Genomic DNA, 27275 nt, shown 5'->3' with positions numbered 1-27275 from the left:
TGTAAGCGGCGCACGGCTCTTCCGAAGGGCTGCGGGATCGGGCTGCTCCAGCCCGAGCTCCAGCCCGCCACAACCCGCTCCCGAGCGTACCCGAGAGGGATCCGGGCGGGCGGGAGCTCGGTGGGACGAGCCCCGGGAAGGGGGAAACTTCCCCCCGGCGACCCCCGTGGGGCCGCCCCCGGGGCGGGGCCGCCGCCCTGAAAGCCGGGCCCGGCGGCGGGGCCGGGGCAGACGCTGCGCCGCCGAGTGAGGGTGAGGGCCGGCAGCAGCACCATGGAGAGTGGCGCCGACGGGCGCCTGGACGCCGCCGCCTTCCTCGGGGCCTGGCGGCGCTTCGACGCCGACGGCAAGTGGGGACACGCGTGGGGGAAGGCGGCTGAGGGGTGCGCGGGGGCCGGGCCCGCGGGGTGCCGTGCAGGGGTCTGTCCATGCAGGGGGGAGCGGGGCCGCCGGGATGGGTGCAGTGTGGGTGCCTGGGATGGCGCACGTGGGGCCGACCTGTCCGAGCTTTACGTCCACAATGTCCTGCCGGTGTTTCCGAGTCCCCCTCTTCCTCCTCACCGTGGAGATCAGAGCTGTAAATCGCCCTTTCCACCCCAAAAGTTTTGCCTTTTCGTCACTTCCAGGTTTCATCTGCTGCTCTCTCTTTTGGTCCCAGTTTGGGACTTTTTTTTTTTTTTTCTGAAAAGTTGTCTCTAAGAAAAACTCTGAAGGGAGCACCGCAGCCGTGCCCAGCCCTCACACAGATGTGAGCAGATGAAATTGAATAGGACACAGGGCTCCCCGCAGTGGGCAGGCAGGGCCCCCGGCTGAGATCCTGACCCTGAAGCCTCGAGCTACCTGCCTGCAGCCCATGACACGGATCCTGGCACTCGGGCAGTACCATTAATATATTTGCTCTTTATTTAGACAATGGTTACATAGAAGGGAAGGAGCTTGACGATTTTTTTCATCATCTCCTGGAGAAACTGGGACCAGAAGTAAGTAACTGTGCCGCATTAGTTGCCCATTAGGTACAAGCAAAAAAGTTATGCTGAGAGATGGTTTGTGTTTGTTGTTCCCTGATTGCCGACTTCCTTAGCAGTCCCGAGATAAAAAGCTTTTCTCTTGGCAACAGGGTGGCATTTAAGCACGTACAATAAGTGCAGTCGGCTGAGTAGTTTGATCAGTTGTTTCCAGCCCAACAGCTGCTGGTCAGGGGGAGATTGCAGTTGGCACCAGCTGAAGGGGGCTGGTTGGCAGTGTGGAGAGAAAGTAATTTACTGTTGTTGAATAGAACCAAGTGAAAAAGCATGGGCACACAGCCTGGCTAGCTGAGCAGGAGGGCAGTGTTTATGGTTTATTTGTTCAAGCCTGTGCTGATTAGTTGTGTTCATATGACAGGTTTCTTTCCTGGGTCATTTTTTAACAAATATACTGTAGGTAATTTTAAATGGTGCTTAGGAAGAAGGCTTGTGTCTGTATTGCCACAAATGGCTAAAAGCCAAATGAGCATCAGTTTTGTTGCTTCTGAGATCCAGACCTGGCTCTACGGTGTTTCTGGGCTTCTCCCCTGGTTTCGGCACCATTTCTCCTCTCTCATTGTCAGCATCTCCATACAAACAGAAGTTGCACTACAATTTACAGGGGCTGCTTTCCTTGGCTCCAGGTCATACCTTGCCTATGAGTGTCACCATCAATAAAGGAGAAATTCTGCCACTCAGGCCAGCACTCAGAAGTTTACAAAGGATATAATAATATTTTCACTCCACAGAATCTGCCCAGACAGGGAAAGGAGGAAACATCTTCCAAATGGAAGGAGGGGGTGTGCCAAAAACCAGAGATGAAACAGTTCCTTTAAGCAAAAATTAATTAACAAAGACAGAAAAGGTAGCTGATAAAAGGCATAAATTCATGAGTATCAAGTGTAAAATCAGAATTGTACTTACAAGCCAATTAGTACTCTTGGATCTTTAGGGGTACAATTAAAAGAAATGGAAGCTGTAATTTTTTCAAGCAAATTTTTATTTAAATTGCAAGTTAATTTGGATTAAAATATTGGCAGTTTCTGCAGAAATGTCTTTCAGAGCATGGATGGTTAGATGAAGAGATAGAAATGTAAAAAGGCTTCAAGCAAATCAAAAAAGATTCAGCAATAAGAATATTTAAGGACACAGAAAAGCTGATTTAAAGAGAAGGGAGAAAGTTTGTGATTCTTAACCCAGGAACATAAGGTGAAACTGGAAGCTGTTAGTCTTGGGGTACTGAAACAGCAACAAAAAGCATGTTCAAACAAACTTAGTGACAGCAAAAACAAGATATTGAAGGAGATGCTTAAAATGAGGCTTCAGAGCTAATTACTGCATTGGGACCTCCAAGTGGGGCTCTCTGGAGTGAGTTGATAATGATAACACCCAGGGATAATCAGAGATCTCATTCTGAAAGGAGCTTCCTAAGGATTTGAGTCAAGAGAAGTTCCAAGCCCCACTCTAGCCCATAGCTGCCCTTGTGCATCCCTCACATGAGGTCCTGGGACATGGTCACACCAGCTGAGGAGCAAACCCTGTGTGTTACAGCAGTTTTTGTGGTCTTACTGATACATATGTGAACTCCATTACATTGTGTCATTTATCAGCACACAGAACTTGCAAAATGAGGGTGTTCTAGCAATGAACTTCCTGCTTTAAAAAAATCAGTAATAGTTTTATTGCTTGTTAGAAGTCCCTGCTTGGATGACTCTAGCTTAACTCAGCACCCTTGTGGGGTTTTACCCCCGGATTGGGATGACCTCGAAAGATGGAAAAGTCTCTCTTCCAGCTCGTGCCTTCGAAGAAAGACTCAGTAGTCTTCTGTTGTTTGTTCTCAAGGTTGTTTATTGTTGGTTATCTATAAGATTTTTCTCTTGAATTGCTGTGGCCTGTTCAGCAGCTTAGATAAAGGCACTCTGCCCTTCTAGGGGGCTGGTGCTATCTTTTATATCATATATTACGTACTACATGTTTATACTTTTTCTCTAATGTTTACTATTTATATTGAATAGTGACTTTCTACTCTAAACTAATCTGTGAGTGCTAACACTACTAAAGACCTGGAGGTTAGGAAGGAGAAAGAAAGAGGATAGGGCACACTCAAGTCTCTCTATCTTAGAATTCTTGACCTCCATGTATAAAATGTGGACCCCTGTGTACAAGGCTTAAAACCCCCCTGTACAGCACTTAGAAATTCTACCCTTTACTTCGTGATTATTTCTATTACAATATCTAAACTTTTGTGACTTCTTGTTCTTCCTGCAAAGTTGGTAAACTGTTCCATGGGTCAGATTTAAAGTCACAGGGGTTTCTGGCTGCATGCTAGGGTCTTAGATGTTTTTGACCTGGGTCTGGAACGTTTGAGAATGTCTGTGGGACATTCTGAGTTCCGACACACCCTGATCCAGTTTGCATCTCCTTTGCTTCTGCTACTGAGTTTTGCCATTAAAAGAGATAATTTAACACAAATTGAATGGAGAAAGAACCAACTCCCTCTCCTCCTATTAAATAGAAAAAATAGGCTAATTCTGAAGGACTGTGCTCACTAACTTTCAGAGTGTTCAGACAGGCTCTCAAGTGCTTTTGGCTTTTTTCTTCTCTAGTCTTCTTGCCTATTTTTGGCAGTATTTCCTCTCTGGTAGAATTAGTGATAAAATTACACGGCAGCCTGTTGTCATATATGTGTATACATAACAGGAATTTTATACTATTGTCTCTTTATTACAAAAGTTTCATACTTTTTCAGTGATTTCTGGTGAGCAGCTCCTCTGAGCACACCCTTTTTCTCTCACCAGGTAACCGATTAACTCCACACACTTCAGGGTGTGTTCTCTTAACAAACCAACCCACTCTTTTATAGCTCCTGTTGTTCTTATTAGTTACAGCTGTGGCCTGTTGAAGTTAGGCCTTCTCCTTATTTTTTGATAATTGGCCCAGCTGCAACTCCTTAGGGGTAAGATTACTTTCTATACCATCTCTATTCTAGCCCCCCACAGCAGCCTGCTGGCAGAGCAGGCTGTCTTTGTGGCAGAAAACCTAAGGGGAGCTTTGTCCTGAAAGGCTGAGAGCAGTCCTCTGCCCACTCCCCTGGGTATGGGGGTCACTTGAGCACCAAGTTAAACAAAGGTCTTAACTACCTTTGTACAATGAGTTTGTCTAACAACATTGAGCCATTTTTCTCTTTTTCATATGATTTGTATTGTACAGGCTTGTGATTATGGCAGGAGGGGTAAAGGATCCCCTCTGCATTGGTTTTACCACCCTACAGAAAGTGTCCTTTGTGATAAAAGCAGTGAGCTGGGACTGAGCATCTCTCTGCTGTACCACTCATCTTGACCTTTACTCCTTTGAGTTCTTAATGCCTTAGTTTCCTTGCACAGTAAAAGAAGGAGAAAGCAATACACTGGCACAACTTACAGATGTGTCACAAGGATTAATTAGTGACTATGTCTGAAGTGCTACACAAGTGATAAATAATGTTATCAGCACTAGAAGTTGTCTCTGCTTGAATAGAGAATGGCTTCATAATTATATTTTTTCAGCCTGCATTCTCTAAGCTGTTATTTTTCTTAATGACCACTGTGGTACTTCAGCTCTGTTTTTCTTTCTAGTTACTCTGCAGCATCCCCAGCTGACACTAAATGCCAGGGGATGGGAGCAGCTGGGAAAACAATGCAAAAATGAGCCTGTCGGAAAGCTGAGAGACACAGCTCTTCCTGACAACTCTGAGAGAGGAAAAAAACTTGAAATAGCATCCAGTGAAGGAGGCCAATTTATTGTCTTTTATTGAAGCATCAACAATTGTAGGGGGAAAGGAAAAACTTTGCAACTAAGGTAGACTTGTAGTAAACCAACCAAATCCCAGATGCTGCTTCCTGTCCCTTCTCCTCCAGCAGTGTGTGATTGCTGGAGGCATTTGGACAACGCACTTCACAACACACTTTAACTTTTGTCCAGCCCCAAAGTGGTCAGACAATTGGACTAGATGTTTGTTTGTAGGTCCCTTCCAACTGGAATATCCTATCCTGTTCTACCCTATCCCAGTCCTGAGAAAATCCCTTCAGTTTCCAGGTGTGTGTAATTCATCCTCATGCTAGCATTCCATCTTCTAGCTGCTGACATTATCCACCTGTTTCTCTTATCACTGCTGTGACTTCTCTCTAACCGTTTGAGCCTCCAGCTTGCAAGCTGCTACTGCATGCCTGCCGTGAGCTACCCGAGCTTTCTTCTGCTCTTTCATAAAGCTCTTTCTTCTACATTATGGCAACTCTATCCATATATTTTCTAAAAGTTTTTATACTGGAAAGGACAGTTTCTTTCAGTGTCAAATAAGTAATTTTGTTAGAACAGGAACTATAGCTCCCGCATTTCTGTCTTGTATTCCTGTACTTCTTTCTTTCTATATCAAGATCTTCCTTGCTTCCTCTTTACTGTGGTTTTAATGAAGTTCTATGTATATTCTCATAACAATTATAGAAGAGTTTTATAGAGGAATGACTATAAATTTTGGGGTTGTATTACTGAAAGTTTCCATAAAACCAATGATGTCTGGGTGGATATGGAGAGAAATGCACTTTGCCATTGGGCTTTCTCAGAAATGTATTTCACTTTGCCTAAATTATACTCAAATTAGATAGAAAACTTTCAGATAAAGGATGGTTGCCTTCACCTAACTGTGAGTGTGTAGAAGACCACAACAATTGTTGAAGTATAAATTTGATCAGACAAGACAGGTATTAGTCTTGTTTAAATCTCTCCTGCCTGAAAACCACATGGATAGTTATGACTGGAAGGGACTGAAGTTAATAATCTGGAGCTCACTCTGAGCAGCCATTAAGGATTTGTCATTGCTTTTTACTTCCAAAGAATAGAAACACCCCCCAGCTACTCTTGCACTTCATCCTTGCCTTGCACACTGCATTGTCTGTCTAAATAATGTGTATAATTTAGCATGGCCGGGAATGCAACAGCTAGTCAAACAAAGTTTAATGGCCAAAATATCAGCCAGCCTTAAAGCCATCCAAGGCAGACTTCCCCTGTGCTTTACCACCCCAAGAGACCTAAGGTCAATGGTGACCAGCAGGTGAACAGCAAGAAGATCCCTAGCAGAAAGCAATCAGCTTGCATCCACATTGAAATATTTCAGAATTCTAACCCCCAGGTAATCCTGGCTCTTTAAATATTAGGACGGAATTCTTTCCTGTCAGGATGGAGAGGCCCTGGAACAGGTTGCCCAAAGAAGCTGTGGATGCCTCATCCCTGGAAGTGTTCAGGTTGGATGGAACTTTGAGCAACCTGGTGTACGGGAGGATCTTGGAACTGGATGATCTTTGAGGTTCCTTTCAAACCAAACCATTCTATCATTCTGATTATCGCCAAGTATAGTTCTTTCTTTAGGTGTGGCTTTCAATCAGCCTTGCTTACCCTGGCCAGCTCCTAATCCTGTTCCTCCACATTAAGACATGGAAGTGCCTCCAGGTATTTCTTAATGCTACCTCAACATACCCATGGTAAAAACGACACAATATATTTTCATCACCCAAATGTGCATCAAACAACTTTCAGCCTAGCAGAGAGGACAGAACAGAGAACCTGTCCAAAACCTAATCACAAAGCCATGATGGCACAGGGAAGACTGCAGTAGCCTTTGTTGGATGCTGGTGTCTACTATGGGAGAAAAAGCTTTCCCACATTTGTGCTGATGAGAGTTAGAAAAGAAATGAAAAACACAATGCGGGATGACAGGGTAAGTGCTCATCTATTGTGGCATGCAGGAGTACAGTAAATCCTAACCAAAGTACAGGGCTAAATTCTCAAGTGATAGCACTGAAGTTAAGTGAGAAAGATTGGCCCAAAGGAGAAACTGGCTCTGGAGATGTAGGGTGAAAACCCACAATTATGCAGGCAATCCAACCTACAACTGCATGGGGGCAACAAAGTCATTCATGAGATTAGTTTTTACAATGAAGAAATGTTTGGCCCAAAAATGAAAGGTTCTTCTTCTAAAGTCAAAGTGTACATTACTGATGTCTCTCATCTGCTCCTTGCTGGCCTCATATCTGTACTGGGTAGCTTTTGGCATGATAATAGTTGTTGATTTTTTTTTCCAACTCTCCTTCTTGGCAGACACAATTTATTTTCATAGATCTTGTAGGAACTCTGTATCTCTGGGACCCTTGGTTGAAACACTAGAAGACCCATGTTCAAGCCAGCATTTTCAGAAAATTCTCCAGGTTTTTTTCAAGGAATAGGGTATAATAGTCACTTAAGTGTAGTTTCATCTTTTTTTATACCCTAATCAATATAGCAGCTTGCTTCTAAAATCATGTCAGGAAGGAAAAAATATATCAGTTTATTACAGGATTTTCTTGACCAGCAGGAATTAAATGAAACATCCCATTTCATCGAGTAGGAAAGGCTCCGCAGTGCTCCATACATTTGCTTTTTGCCCTCCAAACCAAGTGACTCATAGTTGTGTTTTCATCAAGGCAAAATTCTGCCAAGAACATGAATCCCTTAAGGAACAAAAATTTAATTAGTCAGCATGAGGCAAAGAGGGCAACAAAATAAAAAGAATGGATTAATAAAGAAGACAGATTACAGCCAGGTTTCCAAAACAATTATAACCAACCATGACAAAGAAATAAAATGCTGTAGAAATTTTGAAAATATGTGATCATGCCCTTTCTGTGATTACAAACACTATTAAAAATCAGATTACCTTTGTGATGCTACAAATACTTGTAAGGGGTTTTCACAAAAGAGAGGATGGAGACTAGACATGGAAAGGAGAAAGCAGAAAATTCATTTGTTATGGCAACTTGAAGCACAGAAGCTTTTCTCTGTTAAACTCTGTGGAAGAACATCTGTAGTAAGAAATTTACTTGTTAACCCGGAAAAATATGTGAACAAAGTCACGGCAATATTTTAAACTGTGTTTTTTTTATGAGAATAAAAAGGATCTTCTCATGGCGAGTAGTAGAGATTTCTTTCCTGGCTGCAGTGAGAACATGCAGCCGCCCTTGGAAACCACACATCATGCACAAACTCAGGGAGGTACATGCATCAGGGAAACAAGGAACTATGAGAAAGGCTTCTCTGTACAGAGTGACTGGAAAGGATGCAACAGCATTCACTTAAACCCTCACAAAAAGGGAAGGCTTTGCAAACCTTTGAAACTGGTTAAGGATCTGTTGCTTGAGGCAGGCAACATAATTAAGACAACATTATCTGATAAAGATGTGCTCAGCTACAGCCTTTTACTTGCTGCAAAGCCATTTCTTCCTGTTCCATCTTAGACAAGAGGTACATTTTTGTATGCTGCTTTTTGTTACATCATGATTTAAAGCAGCAGGCAGCCTCCCTTGCTCACTCACTCCCCAGTTAAATGGGAGAGATAATCAGAAAAGTAAAGTGAGAAAACTTATGCTTTGAGATAAAGACGTTTTAATAGGTAAAGCAGGGGCACAAGCCAAGGCAAAATGGAGAATTCGTTCACCAATTCCCATGGGCAGACAGCTGTACAGCCATGTCTGGAAAAGTTCCATCATGCTGACTTCAGAATACAAACACCACACTCCAAACATCTTTTTATCTTCCTTCTTCCCCGAGCTTTATATGCTGACCACAACACCATATAGTATGGTATATCTTTTGGGTCGGTTGGGGTCAGCTGTCCTGGCTGTGTCCCCTTCCAACTTCTTGTGCAGCCCCAGCCTCCTTGCTGGTGGGGTGAGGTGAGTCTTTAGATCAATGTCCTTGCTTGGACAAGGGGAACAGATCAGGTACATTATGGAGTTTTTCCAGCATTTTAAATGTTTTTGAAGTAGAAAGAAAAATAGAACAAGCTACTTGTTTGCACCACCAGTAGGTGAGTCTTGAAAACCTGGTCTCCCAACCTTAGTTTCTGCTTGGAATATCTTATTTGATCTGTTGGGGTTTTTTCAGTCTTATGGGATTTTTTTTTTTTTTTTAGTAAAGAGAAAGGTCCCCTTTGAAACCTAATGGTCATAACACAAGGTGTATTGTTCTTAGTGTAAACATTTTTAATATCGGAACGATTTTGTCTTTAACATGCATCTTGAGAAAGCCAGTTTGTGCTTTATTATTTTATTCTTTGTGAGTACAGGCTGGATTTTGGTAGAACCGTTACCAGTTGTGTTTCATAAGTAGAAAGTTTATGACGAGAGAAAGATTGTCCAGATTGAAAAATCCACTGTAATGTAACCCCTTAGACTAAAAGCTTCCAGAGCTGTGTAAATATTGTAAATATTCCAGACATTTACTTGATGTATCCCACAGTTTAAATCAGAATATAAAAAGAAGGAGGCTGTCCTATTTTTATGCAGGTAACAGTGTCTTTGCCACAGATAGCTCAGTGAAGGGGTGGTTGATAGCTGACACCAAGTTGAGCAATAAGCATTTTAATGAATGACTAGTTTGAAATGCACAGTACACGTTTCAAATATCAGCTGTGATTCCAAAATGTGATTATCATTTTGGAAATAACTCATCCTACTGGGCTTGAGGGAGGATCATTTCAGAGAACTTTGCAAGGCTATTGAAGTTGGCAACTGATAGGCTCACCGACCTCCTGGGAGGTGTCTCAAAGTGTAGTGGTGCTGTCAGAAGGCAATTTAAATAGCATGGGGCTGAGTTACAATGCCAAGGGGAAAGAAGACCAAAGTGTGTGTTCAGTGATGAGCTGTGCCTTCAACACCCAAGCCTACAGGACTTTCTGGACACCACCATGGGAAAGGAGGATTCTGCAGCCATGCCCTGGGACCTCCTCAGCCACTCCTCCTGCGGCCTGCCACCTTGGGTGCATCCCGTTGGGATCACTGTTTGGTGTTTCATCCCCAGACTGGGAGCTGCCACTCTTGGTGTTACACAGCAAGGATGCAACCAAGGGCTGCACTGCTTGGAGCTGTGTACTGGGTAAATTTGGGAAAGTCAGTCATGGTCTTGTGTCCCAGTGATAAAAAGGGGAGTGTACAACATAATGGAGCTTCAATAGCAGCTGGAAAAAATGAAAAACTGGGTTAGAAGACCCAGGAAGGAATAGCTGCAGTCTCACATCCACCTGGTTGTAGAGATGATAAAAGCTTTGTAGGACTTTTATTCAGGGATTGGGAAGAAAGCAATTTATTGTCTTGTAAAAATTTCTACAAAGGTATGCCACAATCCAGTGTGGGTTATCCTTCTCCCTTCCTTCCCTCCCCTCCCAGAGAGGGCCAACTCCCATACAATTGGGAGAGAAGCCAGGACCTGCTCAATGTGCGTGCTGAGGGTGACATGGGACTTAACTGCTTGGGAAAGATTAACTAGGTGAGCTTCCCAGCCCAGCCACTAAGCTCATATGACCAGAAGCCTTTTTATGTGGTGAGGAAGTAGTATTTTGTGTAGTCCAGTCAGAGTGGGTACCTTCATGGTTTCTGCTAAAGAAACCATGCCTGATGAACCTAAGCATTGTATTACACCTGTCACAGCAATGCCTGGCAAAACACATAACCTGATGAGTCTGGAGAACTCCTCGCTATGTATAAATCGATTACGGGGTTGAGCAGATACAAAGAGAATGTCAATTGCTTGAAATTCTGTGCTATTAACCCAGAAACACTGACAGGTCTTGGTGCCAGGGCTTAAATCAGCTGACAGGCAATAATAAGCAACAATCTAGCTCCACTGACACCTTTCAAGGCTGATGATCTAATGAACTACAGAGATGGCATTCAAGGACAAGGATATCTTTCTGAAAAGCACAAGCTGAAAACAAGCAGGATGGAAACTGCTGTAACACACACTTGAGCAAAACCAAAGCCGGGTGATATAATGGGAACAGTTGGGTAAAGAAGCAGGTGTCACTGAAACATTTTGGGGTTTCCAAACACTGATCTTCCAACTGAAAGCTTAGTAGCTGCAAGGATACACATAGGACTTGTTTCCAAAAATTCATCTGCAATGGTGTGTCTGTGGGTTTTTAAAGGCATTACCCCCTGCTGTAAGAATGCACTGATCCTGGTGATTATTTGTGAGTGAGGAGAGATTTCTTCCAGGAGGGTCTTCTGGTGCCTTCAGCAATTTTCATGCACTTGTTGTTTTTCCCATGGCAGAGCACCATCACAGAAGAAGAAGTTCAGAGGATGAAGGAGCAATTCATGTCTGTCTATGATGTCACCACAGATGGACGCTTGCAAATCCAGGAGGTATCTCTGCCCAACTCCAGCCCAGGATTTCTTTTATAGAAGGATGGAGAATTAGAACAGACTTTTTATAGGGTCTCTAGGAATAGGAAAAGGGGTAATGGTTTTAAACTGAAAGGGGGTAGATTAAGAGTAGGTTAAGGAAGGCTTTTTTTTAAATGAGGGTGGTGAAGGGTTGGAAGGGGTTGTGCAGGGAGCTGGTTCATGCCCCATCCCTGGAAACATCAAAGGTCAGGTTGGAGGGAGCTCTGAACAACCTGATCTAGTTGAAGATGTGCCTGCCCATTGCAGGGAAGTTGGACTGGATGACCTTTAAAAGTCCCTTCCGACCCAAACCATTCTGTGATTAAGACCTGTAGCAGACTTGGGAGATCTGGAAGAGTATTCTTTGTCACAGAGTCACAGAATATTATATTGGCCAGATCATTTGGTCTGGAGTTTATTTCCAAGTTTATTTCCATGCCAAACCTGTATTTCACATACTGGATCAGTAGCTACCCAAGTTTTTTCCTTTCTTTGCTTTCATGGTGTGGGTTTGTTTTTTGTCATGGGGATTTTTTCAAATGTTTTTCATCCAGCTTGCAAATATGATGTTGCCGGATGATGAGAATTTCCTACTGCTTTTCCGACGGGAAACTCCCTTGGACAACAGTGTGGAATTCATGCGGGTCTGTATCTCCACGCTGCCTCCTCTCCTGCACACCACCAGCTTCTTCAGCATCAACCTTTCTGTCCTCTGTAAAACACAGCTTGGGAAATAGATGGGTATTGTGGAAGCAAAACACGTTCAGGTAGAGAAGGTTTTACATTATTTACACCAGCAAAACAGAGGTGTGGTATGTAAGACTGGACCAAGGGTACCCAGAGAACTCATTACATTTCACAAACACTTTCAGCCACCTATCAGTCATGCCACTGCAGACAAAATGTCCCTGCCCATAAATTCACCTCTTCAGCTCCTTACCTGCATTACAGTTTAGACCAAAACAGAGAGCAGGTACATTTGAAGCACCTCTTTATCCTGAAACATTAGACTGTTAGGGCATGGAGAGGAAGCCTCCATAAGTTGGGTCAATAAGACCATAGAACTTCACCCAATCTTCCTCTGATCTCTGCCCCTAAGTATCCCAACAGGGAATTTCAGTTTTTCCAAGACCTCATGCAGTTACTTTTATTTTACATACAAGCTGGGGGCTTCTGCAGATCAATGGCCTGTTGTATATGGCCTTGACTCAGAGCAATTAAAGAAGCTGCATGTACAAATTAGGTAAGAAATGCAAAACAGTTTCTTAGTATTGTCTTCCTTTTATGGACAGTGTGCCTGCATTAAACATGTGATAGCAGCATGTAGCATGTACAGCATCCAAGTGTGAGTAAGAGCTATTGTGTGAAAAGTTTATTTTATTTCATCTAAAATTAATTAAATGTTGGCTACTGCAACAACTTGCTCATTATGGAAGTTCTGCTTTGAATCTTTACAATCTATCACAGAGCAGATGAGTAACTGCAATATTTATGTGCTCACATCAATCTATCCCCATTCAGATCTGGCGCAGTTACGATGCTGACAGCAGTGGATTTATTTCAGCTGGTGAACTCAAAGTAAGTTATTCTAACAAATCTCTTTGGGCTTGACCTGCAGCTCACTGATGTCAATGAGAGCCCTTCCATCAGCTTTACCAATTTGCTGTCTTTTTGTGTGAGTGACAAATGGCATTTCTGTGTCGTTAATAGTGAGTTTAAGGACTTGTGCCTTCTGGCATGGTCTCAGGGGCCCTGCTGGAGGGAGGATGGTTTGTTGTTGCCCTCCATGTCCTGCTTCCCCCTAGCCTTGTCCCATGACCCCAGTTGTCTTGGTGACCTGAGGCATCCAGTGAGCCCCACAAGCACTGCCTCATCTTGGCTTTGCGCATGTGCTTGTCCCAGCTAAACAGAGCCAAAGCCATTGTGTTTTAATAAGGGAATTTCTTCACAATCTTCCTGAACCTGCAGGTTTTCTGAACACTGATTTCTCATTAAATCTCAGGCTGTTGAGGCAAGAGCCTGTTCAGAAACCATAACTCAAAACACTTTGATCCAGCAATCACAAAAGTTCATCCCTGGGCTGCACATCATGTGCTGAAGTCTCAGTGTGTGGCTTCAGCCTGTGTCCCTGCAAAGATGTAAGAGGAAGCTTGAGTGTTTTACTGAATGGCAAATATTTTTTATTTGAGATCAATTAGCAAGTGTTGCAGGACTTATGTTGTCTTTTGCTTATTTCACGAGTCTGTTAGGACTCACTCTGGTGTACCTATTCTGGGGAAATTTAGGTACTTTCTAATTTATTCAAAAAACCACCATGTTTCAGCTGAAAGAAATAGAACTTTGTCAAACTGAAGACACCAGTACTAACCAGGAATGAGAAACCAGATTTGTGTAACCCTGCTGAATTTGAATTTAATTTCCTACTGTGATTTCTTGAATTACCACTAGAGAGTAAAATTTCTCTCTTTTCTTACTACAGGATTTCCTGCGAGATCTCTTTTTGCAGCATAACAAGATGGTTGCTGAGGTAAAGCTGGAAGAATATACTGATACAATGGTAAGAAAATGTAGAATTAATGTTGTTTAGATCTGAGTACAGCCTAAAATCTCCTTTAGGGTCAATGTCTACAGGACCATAAAAGCCCTGCAAGGTGCTTAAAAGGTGTGTCAGAGATCCTGGGGGGGCGTTACTGCTGCTGACAGTTTTTGCACTGGACATCAGCTGTGAATGCATTTCAAATAGTTTTGCTGAGAGTCGAACTATTTCCTATGAGAAAAGAGCTCAACTTTACGCCAAAGCAGGCTGAGCTCCAAACCCCATTAAATACAGGTGAGGTGCATCCTTCTTCAGGATATGTTCAGCCTCAGGCAGATCTCCAGCTCATTCACTTCCTCCTTCCCTCTCTTACTCCTAGCAAATCCTTTTACTCCCAGGACATGCAGGTATTTGGCTTTTCTGCTCTCAAAGCCCAGCAAGCTTTGCTGGCTCCCTGCTGCTTCCCTGAAAGACTGAGAGGTTGAAAGTTTCAATTCTCCACCTGGCTTATCACAATATAGCTTTTATACTGCAATCAACAACATAGTATTTAGTGTGGGTTTAGCAACAGTTGCCTGGGTTTCAGAGCAACTTATTATATCTAAACATCTAAAAAGAAGAAGGGAAAAAAAATCTCATTTCTGGATGTCATTCTCAAGGGTATAATTTGAATTCCACTAGCAGACATCTATCACTGCAATTTTCTAAATGGTTTTCAGATGGAACTGCATTGTTTATTGGCACAAAATCTGTGTTTGTACCTAAAAACCAGTTTGGTATGCAAGCAAACAAGGAGCTGCCCGCATATTTTGCAATGCCGTGTTATGTATGTGTGATGTGTATGTGCCCAGAAATGTGACCCTTTAGAGCAATGCGAGAAACTGTACTGTTACAGAAGAGTGTGTATTTTGTTTTTCATATTTATAAGACAGTGAAGAGAGAGGAATGCTAGCTGCAGAAATTATTTTTCAACTGGCAGAGTTTGAAAACAAAGAAAAGCCCAGAAGTTACAACTAAGACAAAAATATTTCTGGTAGCATTTGCTGATAGCAAATATCTTTCATTCTGCTCCATTAAGGTTTCCATCCCTGGTGCTTAGTATCTGATCAGGTGCTGGGGAGTAGGTGATCTGGAGCTTGTAGACAGTGGGTGGTTCATTTCCTCCAACTCATTTCCCTTCCCTTTAATTTCCCAAGAAAGATCTGTGATTCCGCTACTCCAACGCAGCTAGGTATCAATGCAGCCCAGGGCTGAGAGCCAGGAGATTTTGTTTCTATTCCCATGGTTTCTTGTAGAAGGGCTTTGTATCTCCAGAGAGGCAGTTTAATCTCTATGTTGGAAGATAAGATTTGATATGGGAAAAAGAATGCTTTGTGTATCTAGGGAAATTTATGATCTGAAATGCAAATCTGGCTCCTGAGGACAAAGGTTTGCCAAGCTGCAATGCCAAAAGAATCAGGGATGTTAATAGTTATTAGAAAATGAGAATATGGCAGATGATTATTTTTTTCCCTTGCAGTTCTTTTCTCTAAGCTGAATATCAAGGATGTTTATAAACACACCTGATCCCAAAAGCTAAGGCAAGGTGTGAAATTATCACTGGCATAATCTTATCCTATGATATCCTGGAATAAAATAGAGGATGTGAATTCTGTATATAACAGCAAATTATCCACATGGGCAGTACCCTATAGCATCAGATACCCTCCACAAATGATTGCATAGGAAATTATCTGAAGTAAGAAGGCAAAATTCCAAGGAGGGAAGAAAGATTCAGCCTTCCCCTTGCACGGCTGGATTAAAGAGGGAAAAGTGACTCAAAGGTTTGATGTCAAGGCCCAGGGTAATGACAACCCTTCACTTCCTCTCTCTCCTTTCCCACATGGAGTGAGGAGCTACGGGAGTGCAGAGTCCCACTGCCACTGGTCTCTGCCACCATCACCACTGTTTGGGATAAATGGGTCAGTGGCCCATCCATTTTTTCCCTGACTCTGTTGTATTTTTGACAACCAGCAGCAGTGATTCCTTTTCTGCAGATTGGACATACTTATATTTCTCTCTCCTATTGCTTTGCTCCCACCCTCTTATCTTTTTAGAGCACAAAGTCCTTGGGAGCAGGACCTGTTTTTGCTGCACACAGCTACAGGGTCTCGCAGGGTGGTCCATCTATTCAGCTCAGGGCTTTCAAGGGCCAGTGCAATTATTATTCAGTTGAAATAAGCTGTGTCCCAAGGAGCTGTAAACTCATCTGTCTCCACAGGAATATACTGATTTGTGACCTTTTTTCTGTACATGCACAGCTGGCTGCACACATCTTAAGCAGCTACTGATATTCTGAGTGGACTCTAGGGCCTTCTGGAGATAGAGATAAAGGGGAAAAACTGCAATTTAAAAGAAGCTATCCCAGACTTGAGGAAAAAATAAAGGCAGCATTTTATGGTTCTGTGCTGGGTGTTTGTAGTTTGTGAGCAGATATCATATCAACCAACCAGGGCATGTTAAATTCTTGCCCCTTGTGCTTCTATGAATGATCTCATAAAACATTTTAAAAAAGTGCTGGGAAGAGGGAGAGAGTATTTCTTTTGGAAGAGATTGGTCATCTCTGGAAAGGAACATCACTTTATCAGGTTGCTTAGCAGCTGCTTCTTAAGAGGCTATTCTGTTTCCTTGTGACCTTGACATCCTTTCTTCAGAGAACACTGGTATAGATCAGGGATTTGATGAACAAGGGATGAGTTCCCATAAAGACAACAGGAGGTAGCGAACACACTGGCATTGCACAAACTCTATGAGTCTGCTAAATCAAATCTTAAAGAGCACTAAAACCACTGGGGAGAATCACAAAAGAACGTTTGAGTTCTCAAGACTCTTCATGGGGGAATTGAAGTGACAATACTGTGGTGAGGAAGCCCCTTTGTAGGCACTGTCATTTTTAATTCCATCCCTACATAAATACATATTTGTATTAATAGTAATCGAGTGTGTATTAATAATTATTTACATGCACCCACTTGCAGTTCTTAGTCTTTGAAAACAATCTGTAGGTTTGTTGCCTTCCCACAGGCAGTGACCAAGAGCTGTTGGCAGGGAGCAGGTGCTTGGAGGTTGATGTGAAGCCTAGTTGCTCTGACCTTCCTGAGAAGAGGCCCCAGGGGTCCTGCAGTGTGTGCTTTGGGAGACAGAGTGAGCATAGCTGAAAATGGATGGAGGGTTTAATAGCATGGTGAGAATTTACTGCCTTCCTGAATTAAACAAAAGCTGGAGAGATGAAGACTGCCCCCCTTGATACTTCATGATGAGGATACTGTGTATGATGACAGTAGAACAACCTTTTCAATCCCTCCCACCTCCCCTCACCCCTAAGATCAAGGTGTTAGTAGGTTTCTGCGTCCTGGTGAAGTTTCAGCTCAGAAATACCCGTCTCACATATGCATTTGACAACAATTTTTAAGAGTGACAGATTCCATTACCTGTGTATGCACACAGCTGTGCACTTAAGCAGAATTTTGTAAGTGCCAGGATATGAACTGGATTTGAGATATGGTTTCTGATAGTCCACAGCTTCCCAGATAGGAGCATGTTACTTCTAGTTTGTAATCCAAAGTCTACAAGCTGCATGCAAGACAAGCTCTGAGTCAAACTTCTGCAATTTAAGTTGTTTATTCTGCTGAAACACACATGCAACACTGACATGCACTTTTTTCATTGACTTATGTTGATATTGTCAGAGGTAGCATAAAAAATTCCTTTAATCTGAGCATTATTTTATCTCAGTAAAGCGCAAAGGACAGTTCTTGTCAGCCTGCAGGCCATCTTTGCCCACCACAGGTTAATATTCTAGAGAGGCAATAATGTAAATGCAGTGACTAATAACAAGTATTGGTCATGAACTGCAGCATTTGAAAGCTTGTAGATGGTGATGACCAAGGATGAAATCTTAATCTATCCTGAGAAGTCAGAATAGGTATTTTTCCCAGCTGTAATGACACCAGGGTTTTGCTGATCTTATTTGCAAAGATTCTCCTGGAGCTATGTGTCCCGAGGGCACAAGCCTGCAGCTTGAGGGCTCCTCGTCTTCTTAGTGCAAAGGGAAGAAGGTTGTCTTCTCCCTGAGAATGATCTATGTCCATGAGTATGCACTGTGGACTACCTTTATTGTACACTGGGGGGATTTCTACAGCTTTTGTGGCTGCTGCCTGTCCCCTCTGCAAGGTTAATGCAGTTTCATTGTGGTCAGTTCCATGTGAAAGTCTATCTGTGTTCAGTGCCGATGCCGATGTACTCATGTGAGTAAATAAAAGCCAAAGCACAGAAAATTCAGGTGATTTGGACCCTTAACATCTTACTAGTCAAGGTAGCATATCTTTGTTAACAAAGTCTCATATGACCACCCAAGAAGAGGTGTAATAATGGAAAGACAAATATTTATTGTACTGAAAAAAAAAGCCTAAACAGATTTTGTTATGTTTGTGAAAACACTGAGCAAACTTCCCAAAGCTGTAGAAGTATCATAGGAGTAGAGTGTAGCCTACAAGACTGGTTCCTAAAGTGCAGTCTTTGTTCATCCCTTCTCCTCCTGGTAGTGATCCATGCTGGCCTCTCTGCCAGGTGACTGAGAGGACCTACACAGCTGATGAACACAAATCCACCTCCTGTGTCCCTTCTCAATTTAATGCCAGGGGTGCTGTCACACCCAGTTTTGCACCACACTTGCTGTAGCATAAGCCAAGGGAAGCAGAAAATCCCATTTAAGCTCAAAATTCATTTCTGAAGATCATAACCAACAGAACTCGGGAGCCTACAGGCTTCTGAACACCCCATCAGATAATGCCTTGGTCTCTTAGGAGTCAAAACACTCTTAGAAATCCTGTGCTAAAGAACTTGTTTATGTGATACAGGCGGTCTGGCTGGGCAGGACACTGAACTTTTGTCCTGAGGGTAACTTGCTGGCCACTGGGCCCTCCTGTCACTCTGCAAATGCCTTTGTGACCCCATCCTTCCCTGAAGAAAGAGGCCATAGGGAGTCCTGCAGCTTGGGCTGATGCCTCTCTTTATACAGTCTCAGTAACCTCTGTACTCCCTGGCCAACTTTTGTTTCAGCTGTTGGACATAGGTGCCCATGATATATACATTAAATTATATTTGTGAGAGTAGGAGGTCAAGTAAAACTGACTCAGTGTCCCACTTAATTACACACAAAGAAAGAGAGACAGAGAAGGTATAAAAGCAGGTTTTATTGGGTCTACTGATCACAGAACTATTTATTTTGGTTGTTTACTTATTTCCTTATCTCTGTCATGGAAAATAATTCAGATTTATATTGCTCTTCAAAGAATCTGTGTGTTTTTCATATTGTGGTGTTTCAGTGGCCTTTAGAACACTGGACTGAGAAAACAGAGATATTTCCTTTGCTGAATTTAAAGCTGGAGGCAGTTTTAGTTTTGCACTTTTAAAAAATGGAGATGTAACAACTTTTATTTGCAAACTAAACTCTTACATATTCTCTATCTGTCTCAGAATGCCTCAGAGTACATTCAAACAAACAGGGTGTGCCCTTGGTGCACTGCCGTTAAAATGTCAGTGAATTAATTTGTGCAAACACTTTAAAACATGGGGTAGCTTGACAGTAACGGAAATGCATCATTTTATAAAGCATACTGCTAGATGCAACAGTGCTTTTAGTAAAATTGAGTCCCATTTAAACATGCCAGACCTTGTCCTTAACCACATTGTGATGTTTCATATCAGCCTGGCAGTGTAAATATACCTTTCATAAAAGTAAACTGAAAATCCATCAAATTTAACATGTCAAGATGGTGTGTGAAGGAAAAAGTTTAAATTAGAAACAACCTCATAACCCTTTCAATTATCTGCTTCTCCCATTATGTATGCTTTGTCATATGGGGTGGGTACCCTCTGTCATTCTTTGTGTACTCATGCACACAATTAGCAGATCAGATCAAACACTCACATTCTTCAAACTTGAAAGTTTGATTAAAAAACATTTCCCCAAGCTGTTCCCTGAGTAATGCAGCACACAACTGCCATGTAGTGGGTAATCATGAGCTCCACTTGTCCCAGTAACAGGATTAGGTCTATCTTGTTAGCTGTGGTACCTGAACTAATTCAGTGAACACTAGCCCTTCTTCCCTACACGTTTTCCATTTTTCATGTGTTAGTCACTGGGCAAGAATTAGCTTGGTGTAGCTCTTCCAGCCAGACTTTTTTTCTTTCTGTTGACTGGTATGGATGATAAAAATACTGCATGTGTTTGAAAATTGCATTCAGGGTAGTTGTGGCAGAAAAAGGCCAAACAGATAGAAAACACAAAGGTTCTCTCTTACCGATCTGAGTGAAGGAGGTCAAGGAGAGGAGTTGGTTATCTGTAAGTAGATGCGGTCAGTCACTGAAATTTCAATAACAAGCTGAAAGATAGGGTACAAGAGAGGAATGTTTCCTTCCATTAAGCAATCCAGCAAGGAGTTTATTACCTCTCTATTAAATGTGTTTTACTGGGATCTGCACTGCTGCAGGAATATTGTAAAGGGTTCAGAAATTGGTAGGATTGAAAGCCATATGTTCACAAAATTGATAAGGAAGCAAAAAGCCTTTCACATCTAAACCACCATCTCTCATCTAGTCTGTTTCATTAAAAGTGCACAAAACTCTTCCTGGTTATTTGCAACTCCTGAAACCATGAAAATATGCTGCACCCACAAAGTAGAGCAGATGCAGGGCAGGTGGGACATGAAGTCCCAAGACAAGGACAGCCATGCTGGGATGCTTATTTATTTATTCTCTGGAAAAGGACATGAGGCTGGAGATGTTTCACTGGAAAAGAGCCATGAGGCTTGTCCCAGACAAGCCTATGTAAAATGAGAGTTGTGCCCCAAGTCTGGCTCTTGGACAGGAAACCACCAGTTCAGTCCTGGTCCCATAAGCTCGTATAGAGATTAGGACATGGTGATCACAGAGTTGAACTTCTCCCAGAAACTCAGTGTTTGCTTTTCTGAGGCATCACAAAGAGAAAAACGCATCTGAATTTGAAGTCTAGGCTGAAGCACTGAATTTTAGTCTCAAGACAGTAATTCTGAGATGCAGCCAAAATGGGAGAAAATAAAACACACTTTCAGGAGTTCAGAAACCTGAAAGAATCTACGTGAAGTACTAAGACTGCTGAAGGCAGTAAGTTTTAGAGTGTTTTGTTAAGTTACTGTATTTTAGTATGAATCAAAGACCAGTGCCTTCAGCCACAGCTGCCCTGACCTGGCAGCAGAGTTCCTGAGAGCTGGGCCCTGTTCCCCACCAAAAGCTGTCCTTTCCCAACAAATGCTGTTCTGTCTCACCCCACCAGCTGCACTGCCAGTCCAAACGTGGTACAATAAAGGGTTACCATGGACTTGCTGTCCTTGCTCCCCTTGAGCAATGGGCAGGGAAGAGGCAGCACTGACAAAACAGGCAAAATCTCCCTGAGAAATGGCAGCTCTCCAGATGCTGCCTTTTCTCACATGATTATTAGGCTCTGCCCTGGCTCCGCTGCTGAGAAGTGCTCAGGACATGCTGCTGGCTCCCTTGTGTTCAGGCTATGTCATAGGGGATGATCCTGTCCGTCTGAGCTTTGTCAGATGGGGCTGGTCCAGGCCTTCTCCAGCAACTGTGTAATGCACAAAAGATCTGTAGTGAACCAATTACTCTGCACAACCACTAAACAAGCAAATGTGATCTATCAAGGTAAGATTAAGGCATATTCCTTAACTGAGTATTTGACAAAGAAAGGTAATCTGTAATAGTAAAATATTCATGTTCCCTCCACACACAATGTGGAGTATTTTTTTCTAGAACTTTGAGCCATGAGATATTCAGGTTTGCAACTCATTAAACATCCCCCCGCCCCTTTCTTTGTAACAGACCATTTTTGTGCCTTGAAGAGAAATGCAAAACCAAGTACAGCAAATAAATAAGTAATTCTTTTGTGATGACTCATCAAAATTATGCTGTTCAGTAAAAGAAAAGGATAAGTGTTGAATTCACATTTAACCTCTTGATGTTGGCAGCCTGACCTGAGTCTTAGTGCATTCTAGCAGCAGGCCTTGAGCCAAGCAAGCCCCACAGCTTTAGTGGTGTAAAATCCTGACCTGAGTGCTGATTAGAAGGTGGCATTTGCACCTCAGCTGCTCAGAAGCCACAGCAACAGTCAAAGGTAAGGATGGAGTCCAGGTGGAAGTGTTTAGAAATTTCTCCCTTTTTCTGGCTATTTTTTTTTTTCTGGTCCAGGACAATGTCAGTATTTAGTTTCTGAAGGTCTTTTCTACAGACCTGCTTTATCCCAATGTAAGGTGGGAAGGGAGCAGTACTGGTATTTGATGGCTTTGGGTCGTTGCTGTCAGAAAGCTGGTGGGTTTTGCTTTTCCCTTGTGCCACCCTTGTACTTGGTGCTAGCACAGGATGCCATGCTGCCCAGGGTTTGGGCAAGCAGCCTGAGCAAGCAGAGAGAAGGGCACAGGGCAGAGCAAAATGTATATTGCCTTCTTTTATGTATGTGTGTTCTCCTTGTGGCCCATCTGTTTTATCTCTGTCTTCTTGATTTGTAGATGAAAATCTTTGACAAGAACAAAGATGGACGACTGGACCTGAATGACCTGGCAAGGTAGGATTTAATTATGTTGATGGGTAGTTTCAGCTCATAATGGTAGATCCACGCACGGTGATGCTCTCCCTCTAGGGATGTGCCGTTGAATTCTACCTCCTTTTGAATTATATCTGCTCTGATCCCACCTCTCCAACAGATGGTCTGCAATAATCTGGGAATCTAGAGCCAGGGATAGGAGCAATGCCAGGGTCTGTCTGTGCAACATCAGTGTGCTCTGGCATAATCGGAGGTACTTCCCAGGAGGCAGCAAAGCAACCAGTGGCTCTGTTTCCCCAAAAGAAGGATGACAATCCTTTCAACAGGGTCACAGATATGCATTTATTTTTCATCGTTATGTGCAGCAGGAATTGCAAAGAATTTTTACTGCATTTTGAATAATGAAAGTGCCACCACAAAAGAGTTTGGCAGTGGCAGTAGGAAAGGATTTGGAGATCCAAGGTGAGATGCTTGTGAATGAAGCTGGGATCTCAGTAATGGGCCTCTCTCTCTTTTCTGTCCTTGATACCTCTGAGGCTTTTAGATGATTTTCACTGCCTAAAGAGAATGCCTCTTGCTGCGAAACTATGTGCATGTTTAGACAGGACTTTAAATTTGCAGATACAGTCTTAAAAGACCAGTTTAGAGGATGAGGGGACAGAGGTGCTGGTTTGCCACTGTTACTCTGTGCTTTGAATCCCAACAAATGACAGCACAAATAACTGCAGTGCATACAGCAGTCCCCTTTGACCATGAAATATCACTTTCTTTAATGCAGCACAGCAATCCAGTTACAAGGAATGATTGTCTGTTAGCTCTTACTTCAGAAGGTGACACCCTCTGTTGTGCAGGACCACCAGAAATGCTCTGGGAGAAGCAATGGTGCTAATAGGCATATCTGTGGTGAACCAAAGGGCACCTTTTGTTCCCCATCAGACAGGGACAAAGGTGTGTGTTCCCACAACAGCCCTCTGTAAATAACCCCACAGGCAGTTTTCTCTTTTATAGGCCTTTAATCTAGCATCCTTTTGCTTTGCAAACAAGGAGAGCTCAGAACAGTTCATGTGCAGATGATAAAGCAAAAAGATCATAATTAAAATCTCTCCATTCAGGATTCTGGCACTCCAGGAGAATTTCCTTCTACAATTCAAGATGGATGTAAGTAGCACTAATTTTTGATACATTGATCCTGTCTCCAGCTAAGATGACCTGGGCCCAAACTTGAAATTTTTGCTTTAATTTTTCATTTGTTTGTCCTCTCTGTATGCAGGCTTGCAGCACAGAAGAAAGGAGGAGAGATTTTGAGAAGATCTTTGCACACTATGACGTTGTGAGTCCCATGAGTCAGTTCATTCCCTTGCGGTTTGTAAATGACAGAGTTATCATGTGCTGCTGAGACTTCCTCCTGCTGGGTGCTGCTGGAGTCACTGAGGAGTGGCAGCTGTGCCCAAGTCCGTGGCCCAGAACCCAGCTGCCAGACTGGGAGGGGTAAAGTAGGGACAGAGAGGAGCAATACTCAGAGATCTTGTGTCAAGGACCCATTTCCACTTTCTCCATTGTCATGGCCAGTGCTGCTTCATTAGCAATTTTCCTGCAGGAGATGCAAGGGAGGAAAAGGTGGTGGTGGCTTTAGTGCTCACAGTCTCTGGCAGTTCAGGATCTGCATCACCACCACACTAAAAAATAAACCCCCTTCTCATACCAAATCCATGGTTGTTTAGGGAGTCTGGCTCAGGACAGATGTAACCATTTACCTGCCAGTTAGACATCAGCAGTTCAGTGCTGCTTCTGGCAGTCACACAACTCCCTCAGGATGGTGGGAGGCATTGCTCCCATTTTGTGGGAAGAGATGGTTTGGGAAAAACAGTGGGGTCTTAGATATTAGATATAGGGAAGAAATTATTTACTGTGAGGGTCTTGAAGCACTGAAACAGGTTTGCCCAGAGAAGCTGTGGATTTCCCAACCCTGGAAGTGTTCGAGGCCATGTTGGATGGGGCTTTGAGCAACCTGGGCTAGTGGAAGGTGTCCCTGGCCATGGTGGAATGGTTGGAATTGGATGATCTTTACTGTCCCTTCAACCCAAACCATTTCATGATTCTCTGAACTTTATGCTAGAAAGCTTGGTGACCAGGTACTGGTAGTCACCACTAAACACTGTGGTTTTGACTCACTAGGGAGTTTTGATGTTTATTCCTTCTTTCAGAGTAAAACAGGAGCGCTTGAAGGCCCAGAAGTGGATGGGTTTGTCAAAGACATGATGGAACTGGTCAAGGTATCTTCATGGCTCTGTTTGTTAATACTCTGTATTTCTTAAAGATCAGTGCTTTTGGAGAGGCTGTGTACACAGAGACACTAGTAAGAACATAGAGACAAATTTTAGTTTGATCACCAGCAGAAGGCATGTCACCAGCTCAGTGTGTATACTGTAAAGCATTTCACCATATCACAGAAATTCTGCCTCACAAATTAATACAGCTTCCCTCAGCAACTCTATTTTTAAAATGTTCATTCTAGTTCATATTTTGAATTAGGCAGGTGTTACAGCATGACATGATATGGATGGGTTATCACAGTTTCTTTATTCTGTTTTCCTTGTGGATGTGGTTCTCACCAGAATGTCCTCATGGTTCATTAGTTCATCTCAGGGCTACAATTGAAAATTACTTTAGGTCTTTCTGCAATCAAGAATACCATACCTGGTGCGTCTCTTCAGCACCTGACGGACAGAAGAGTCTCTCTTCATTGGATTATCTGGAGTTTCCAAATGCAGTCCAAGATAGAGCTTTTGACCCAAACAGAATCTGATCTTTAGCTTCCTCTGAGCCTGAACTGTTGCATTTCCACACAGTGTGGGATATCTGTGCTGCCGTGTCCATTCAGGAGAGAGCAGAGAATGGCAGCTGTGCGCTGACAGATGCATGTGTGTGTTCTGGCCATGCAGTGTGCAGGGAGGGGTGTGGGGATGGACAGGAGGCTGGATTTCTGCTGTGTGTGAGTGTGTGTAAAGAAGGGAAATTTGTACTTTGCCTAAGGGCCTTCATCAGCATTGCCCTTGGACCCCACAAGCTGTGCATGTGAATTTGATCCCCTCCTGAGAATGTGGGAAGCAGAGCAAGCAGTGCAGCATTAGGAGCATACAGAAACTGTGTAGCCTGTAAAATGTGTCTTCAACATGAACTTGATCCACAAAAGGTATTTTTACATTGCTGACTAGCCTGCAAAATAGCAGTATGCTGACAGAAATGTCACCTTAGTCCTTGCGCAGCAGGTTTGAGAGAGGAAAACAGATGAAAGCACAGGTCTGGTAGAGCAGGGATCTGCATTGCACAACTTTCTGAAGTTTTCATGTGGGTCAGACATATATGGATCAGATACTGATGGCCTTCACTGAGCACAAAAGTCATGGTGCATTTCCATACAGTCACAGTTCTATGCACCTTCTGCTTTTTCAGGGCACCCTTTCCCCATCTTCTGTTTGCTTCCCCATGGCATATGGGATGATGTGGGGCCTTTTGGTCACTCTTTCTTGGGTGGTTTTCCCAGTTGCTGCATGATGGGCTGCTTTACTAGTTGGGGAAATCCAGAGCCATTTTCTCTCTCAGCATTCTTATTCTCTTTGCCTGCAGCCCAGCATTAGTGGGGTGGACCTGGACAAGTTCCGCCAGATCCTGCTCAACCACTGTGATGTGAACAAGGATGGGAAGATTCAGAAATCTGAACTGGCTTTGTGTCTCGGGCTGAAAATTAACCCATAGCTGGGAAAGTGCTTGTGGTTGTGTTTCCCTTGAAAGATTTGCCTGCTGCTCCTTGTAGAATTGTGTTCTGTGCTGCTGTGGGAGAGGTGGGGAGCTGAGGCACCATGCTGCCAGGCTGGAGAGTGGGATTTGCACAGCGGCCTCCTCACTCCACCAATTCTTTTGTGATGTTCACTTGCTGCTGCCTCTTGTGGGTCTCCTTAGCAGTGTCTGCTCAGAGGACAGGTTGTTATTCTGCCCTCATGAAACGCTGCCCTCCCATTCTCCTAGGATAGGAACAAGCATCTCCTCAAAGAAATCCCCTCAGTGCTTTTAGGGTGCAGCTACTAGGTGTTTCTGACGGTCACTTTGTATGTGTGAAGTCGTTACTTCGGTGAACATTGTGCCTTGTGCATTTAAAATATTGGATGGATGACAGTGTATTTGTGCAGAAATAAAATGGCAATTACAGAAATTCAATAACATCAAAGTTTATGTGTTATGTACAGAAAGACATCTGCCACAGGCTGGCAAACTGTACACAGTAGTCTTTTATGTAACATGCATCAAATGGCAAGAGGTTTTGTGATGCCTGTCAGTTGTGGGGTTTAAATCTGCAATGAAACATGGTAGATCCTTCCCATGGGGAAACCACACACACCATGTGTGGTTTGTGTGTCACCCTCACACATGTCACTCTCAGGATGAAGCCACAGAGTAACATCACTTCTGGAGGACACTTCTGACCCAAACTGAATTAACCTACAAGGTTTCAATAAACTGGAGAACTGAAAGGACAGAAGCCTGATGAGAGCAAAGCTCCTACACATGTTTGTTTTTTTGGGTTTTTTTTTTTCAAATCTGTTAGAGTTGGTAGATACTTATAACCCTTATTGAATTTAAAGCTTCCTGTCACTGGAAGGATGGACCATGAGTGTAGTCCCAGAGCCCAATGGCAACAGGGTCCTTTGTGAAGGTTATTTCCCTATTCCAAATAGGGAACAGGGAAATAGGCTTTGACTGAATATTCAGAAAGTGTCATGCCTACGCTATTGTGCTATCATGCCAAAATAATTATTTTTTCATTTCCCAAGAGAAAATTGTGGAGGAGGTGTTGTTGGCAAAAATTCCTCACATTTCACAAT

General features: G+C 43.1%; 1 protein-coding gene across 1 annotated transcript; it reads left to right on the top strand.

Annotated features, from left to right (window-relative positions):
- Positions 1-40: 40 nt before the first annotated feature.
- On the top strand, positions 41-26605 carry SCGN (secretagogin, EF-hand calcium binding protein). Its single transcript, XM_038128089.1, has 11 exons — positions 41-346; positions 910-980; positions 11120-11212; positions 11788-11877; positions 12755-12811; positions 13713-13790; positions 22361-22416; positions 23508-23553; positions 23666-23725; positions 24600-24668; positions 26023-26605. The coding sequence occupies exons 1-11, from the start codon at positions 274-276 to the stop codon at positions 26149-26151; spliced, it is 822 nt and encodes a 273-aa protein (XP_037984017.1). The 5' UTR covers positions 41-273; the 3' UTR covers positions 26152-26605.
- The last annotated feature ends 670 nt before the right edge of the window (positions 26606-27275 follow it).

Source organism: Motacilla alba, chromosome 2 (genome assembly GCF_015832195.1).
Source record: "Motacilla alba alba isolate MOTALB_02 chromosome 2, Motacilla_alba_V1.0_pri, whole genome shotgun sequence".
NCBI classification, from domain to species: domain Eukaryota; kingdom Metazoa; phylum Chordata; class Aves; order Passeriformes; family Motacillidae; genus Motacilla; species Motacilla alba.
Note: the sequence above shows the minus strand (reverse complement) of the source record. Positions and strands in the feature narration are given on the sequence as shown.

Coding starts and splice junctions, on each gene's coding strand:
- SCGN (XM_038128089.1), top strand. CDS start 274: ATGGAGAGTGGCGCCGACGGGCGCCTGGACGCCGCCGCCTTCCTCGGG. Junction 22,417..23,507: donor GACCTGAATGACCTGGCAAG/GTAGGATTTAAT, acceptor CTCTCCATTCAG/GATTCTGGCACTCCAGGAGA. Junction 24,669..26,022: donor ACATGATGGAACTGGTCAAG/GTATCTTCATGG, acceptor CTTTGCCTGCAG/CCCAGCATTAGTGGGGTGGA.